Source organism: Gavialis gangeticus, unplaced genomic scaffold, assembly GCF_001723915.1.
Source record: "Gavialis gangeticus isolate Ggan-Ray unplaced genomic scaffold, GavGan_comp1, whole genome shotgun sequence".
Taxonomy (NCBI): domain Eukaryota; kingdom Metazoa; phylum Chordata; order Crocodylia; family Gavialidae; genus Gavialis; species Gavialis gangeticus.
Window position 1 is genome coordinate 14748403 of NW_017729025.1, and position 4385 is coordinate 14752787.

The 4385-nt window shown below is 44.9% G+C and overlaps 1 protein-coding gene across 1 annotated transcript in view; it reads left to right on the forward strand.

Moving 5' to 3' along the window:
* Positions 1-2989: 2989 nt before the first annotated feature.
* The window catches only part of ATG14 (autophagy related 14), a 50300-nt gene continuing 48904 nt past the window's right edge, over positions 2990-4385 (forward strand). The window contains exon 1 of the mRNA XM_019519889.1: positions 2990-2995. Coding sequence (XP_019375434.1) covers positions 2990-2995 — 6 coding nt within the window. The remainder of the gene's footprint in view (positions 2996-4385) is intronic.

The following is a 4385-nucleotide window of genomic DNA, read 5'->3' on the forward strand; positions in this document are numbered from 1 at the left end:
CAGCAGGAGTCCTTTTAATTTCTTTTATGGTCAAATACCCAGCCTCTTGAATTGTGAAATGAACTTTTTTCTTTTTCTGTGTTGCCATATCCAGTTAGCTATGCAGTAGAAAGGTCAAGATGATGATGATGATTGGTGCTGGGATGTTTGAAAGTAGTCAGCTAGCACTAGCACTATTGGCAACTGAAAATAAGAGGTGGGGGATCACCTGAATATTGCAAGCTATTCTACTAATGGTTTGTGACAGATTCTACAAGTGGGACTTGAACAGGTAAAGGGCAGATTACTATAGGCATTATTGTCATCCCATCAATCTTGTTTGAATCTACATGCATCTTTTTAACTCTGGTTGGAAAGCAACCTTTTAAAATAGCCTGAGTTTTACAGGTTTGACTTTAAACCAAAGCAAAAGGCCAGATTCAGAGAGTGGTGGTCAACAGAAGCAAATCATCACGGTGCTCCGTGACCAGTGGCTCCGTCCTTGGACCTGTTCTCTTCAACGTCTTTATCAGTGACATAGATACAGGTGTCAGAAGTGGACTGGCCAAGTTTGCCGACGACACCAAACTTTGGGGTAGAGCGTCCACACCGGAGGATAGTCTGGCGATCCAGACTGACTTAGATAGGTTGAAAAAGTGGGCGGATACAAACCTGATGACTTTCAATACCAGTAAATGTAAGGTACTCCACCTTGGGGGGGTGGAAACACTGCAGCATGCTTTTAGGCTCAGCAATGCTACACTTGCTAGCACTAAGACCGAAAGGGACTTGGGGGTCATGACTGACCACAAGACAAACATGAGCCACCAGTGCAGTGTCGCAGCTGGTAAAGCAAACCAGACTCTGGCTTGCATCCATTAATGCTTCTCAAGTAAAACTCAGGATGTCATCCTCCTGCTGTACTTGACCTAGGTGAGGCCGCAGCTGGAGTACTGCATCCAGTTCTGGGCTACACAATTCAGGAAGGATGTGGAGAAGCTTGAGAGAGTGCAGAGGAGAGCCACACTTACGATCAGAGGGCAGGAAAATAGGCCTTACGAAGAGAGGCTGAGAGCTATGGGACTCTTCAGCCTGGAAAAGTGCAGGCTCAGGGGAGACCTGGAGGCTGCCTATAAGTATATAATGTGGGGGTGGTGCATCAGGATCCGGGATCTGGTCTGTTCACCAGACCAGCCCAAGGGATGACAAGGACTAACGGTCACAAATTCCTCCAAGACCTTTTTAGGCTAGAAATAAGGAAAAACTTATTTACTGTCCAAGCTCCCAAGGCCTGGAATAGGCTCCCTCCAGAGGTGGTGCAAGCACCTACCCTGGACTCCTTTAAGAAGTGTTTGGACACTTCTGTTGCTGGGATCCTTTGACCCCAGGTGACTTCCTGACCTTGGGGCAGGGGGCTGGACTCTCTGATCCCGCAAGGTCCCTTCTAGCCCTAATGTCTAGGAAATCTATGAAAAGTAGAAACTTTTTTACGATATGTATTTTCCAATTTAAGAAAATTATTAACTATCCAAATTTATTAGCTAGAGTTGAGATCTACCACAGAGAGCAAGTATTGCCAGCACAAACTTTTGCAACTAGGATTTTCCAACCCGTTTCCCATCCCCTTCCTCCAAACACACCTGCTCACTTACTCTTCTGTACTTCTCTGCTGTAAACATTAGGTAGTCTCTTCCAGGGGCACTTACAAGACTTCCTGTGTACACTGCAGCTACTTTACCATTTTTTATTAGCACAACTACTGTTACTAAAATGTTGTCCATATGGCAGAGGTAAATGCACTACTGCAGTGAGGGCCACCCTTCTAGGCAGACGTGCCACTAGGTAAGCCCTGCACCCTCCCTGAATGCCACTTCTGATCCCCTTTTCCTCCCCAATCTGCAGCTGTGTTGCCTTCCCTGTCTGCCTTGGGCCACACACACAGGGTGCTTGTGTCACTTGTGGCATGGGTACTGCAGGTTGGCAACCCCTGTACTACCGTATGGCTTTTCCTAGCATAGATCGCAGTGCACAGGATAAGACCCTCCTATTTCACTTGATTGCAGCTAAAGATAGTAGATTCTCCCTTTTGATCAGTGCTTCTTAACAAGGGTGTGCCTTCAGATCCTTTCAAGGTGCTGCTTTCTGAGTTCTTTGCAATATTATTTTTCTGTAATCAAAAAGAAAATGTGTGTGAACTATGAGCTGGCATCTTCTGAGCAGTACCTTGAGTCTAAAAAGGTTGAGAACCACATAGACATGAGGGAAAGAGAACTAGCTGAAAAGTAGCTCCCTGTCTGACCACTAGAGGTTGCTATTAGATGACATGGGGAAACTGGGGAGAGCAGGAAGCTTCCTTTCTCTCCCCCTCTTGCTGCTTGTATTGGACAGATAGGCATGCTGTATCAAGCCTCTGCCCATGATAAGACTTAACAGCTATGTCTGGTGTGGTTTATCTCCTGTTCAAATGTGTCTATTTTGGTCAGTGACAAGTGGAAGAATCTAATGCTATTTCTGAAGACTTTCCTTCCTCCTAAAGCTGTGTAATTGCTTTTTCCTTCATTGCTCCACTGGAAAAATCCTGTTGTCCCTGATAACTTCAGGATTATTTTTTTTTTGTTCCTTTGTGACAAATCTATAATAAAGTGGAGGAGGGATAACCCTATGCTAGCTATAGCACTTGAACAGTAAATTTTAATACTTTGAAGTGCGATCTTTAAGATTTGACTTATGACTTCCTGGTTCTAATATTTTATTTGGTTTGTTTGTTTTAAGAACATAGGGTTGAGTCTTACGTGCACTAAACCTATTTTGAAGCTACCAGTGATGTAGGAAGTAGGGCCGAATCAGTTTACATTAGGAGACATGGAAAACAGTCATAGGCCAGGTATAAAGTTAACATTTTAACAACGTAACTAAGTTAGAATAAATTATGTATAAGGGTAAGCACCTTTTTATACTAATTCTAAATGTATCTTCATTAAGGAGGGTGGATGGGTGTTACTACTTAACTATGTCGGTATACTTAAGTTGGGGATAAAACTTAAGGAATTAACACAAGAATGGGGCCTGTATGTTTAATGAACATTTTCATTCTTGATAATTCAACCTTAGTTCTGGTGGCTTTGTCTTTCGAAATAACTTTTTTATTGGTTCTCCTCATTTTTCCTCTTAAGACAGTCTACTAGCATCAAGATATTGCTAAACTACTCCATACCCTTCTCTCCACCTTTTGACACTGGGGCCAGAAATAGATGTCTCTGAATCAGGTGGATCAGCTGTGCCATGCTGTGTTGTGGCACAGCTTTTCCACTTCATTGGGTGAAACACATCGCCCCTCATGCCACCTTTGTGGGACAAAGGGTGATATGATCTCTGCACTTTCCCTGGGCAGCCAGAACCATCCGCTGCCATCACTGGGGGACAAGTCTGACTGAGTGGGGAAAGTGGGGTTTTTTCCCCCCTACTCGGATCCATACTCCACAATCATTGCAGCTGACTGAGTGGGGAAAGCGGGTGCTTTTCCCCACCCTACCAGACCTGCTCCTCTGTGATGGAGGGAAGAGGGAAAAATGTATCGGGCTGAGTAGGGAAACTTGATTTCCCTGCTTATAGAGGGGGACCGTGAGATTCCCTGGGTGCTACTCCAGGTGGGGAAAGCAGGCAGGTGCTCCTAGGCTTGAGGGTTGCTTGCACTCTTCTGCCAAAGGGGTAATAGATATACACCACAATAAAGCTGCAGTCTACTACCATCTCTTGTTATGCCATGGATTTTTTTTTCCTTTCATGTTGGGGGAAAAAAAATGTAAAAAACATCTTTTATGGCTGCACAACTGAGACATCAGGCAACATCTGTTTCTACCCTGGGACTCTTTGGGAATTTGCACTGCACTGGCTGTGAACTGAGAGCAGATTTTTTTTTCTCCTTGTTTCCTTACTAGTTTTTCCAGCATCTTGTAGTGGAAGAGTTATCCAGCCATTTTTCTTGCTGTATGCAGGTTGAAACCGTAATCATAAAACTCATGATTTCATGAGTTTAAAACCCCCCTCCGGTGGGCGTTAAACTAAGTTCGTCGGGGGATGGGGATCCACAGGAGCAAGAAAAAACTCAATCAGGTGTAGGACCTGCTCAGGTAAGAGCTCAGGCATATACCAAGGGACCAGTTGTCTCTCAGGTAGGGGGGGTGCCCAGGACTCCCTCGGGGGGTGGGGATTAAGGTGTCTCTTCACTAATGCAAGAAGCATAGGGAACAAGCAGGAGGAGCTTGCTCTCCTGCTTGCAAGTAGTAAAATTGACCTGGATGGCCTACTGGAGACATGGTGGGATGAAACTTTTGACTGGGCAGTAGACATAGAGGGCTATAGGCTGTTTAGAAGAGATAGGAAGGAGGAAAAAAGGTGGGGGGGGG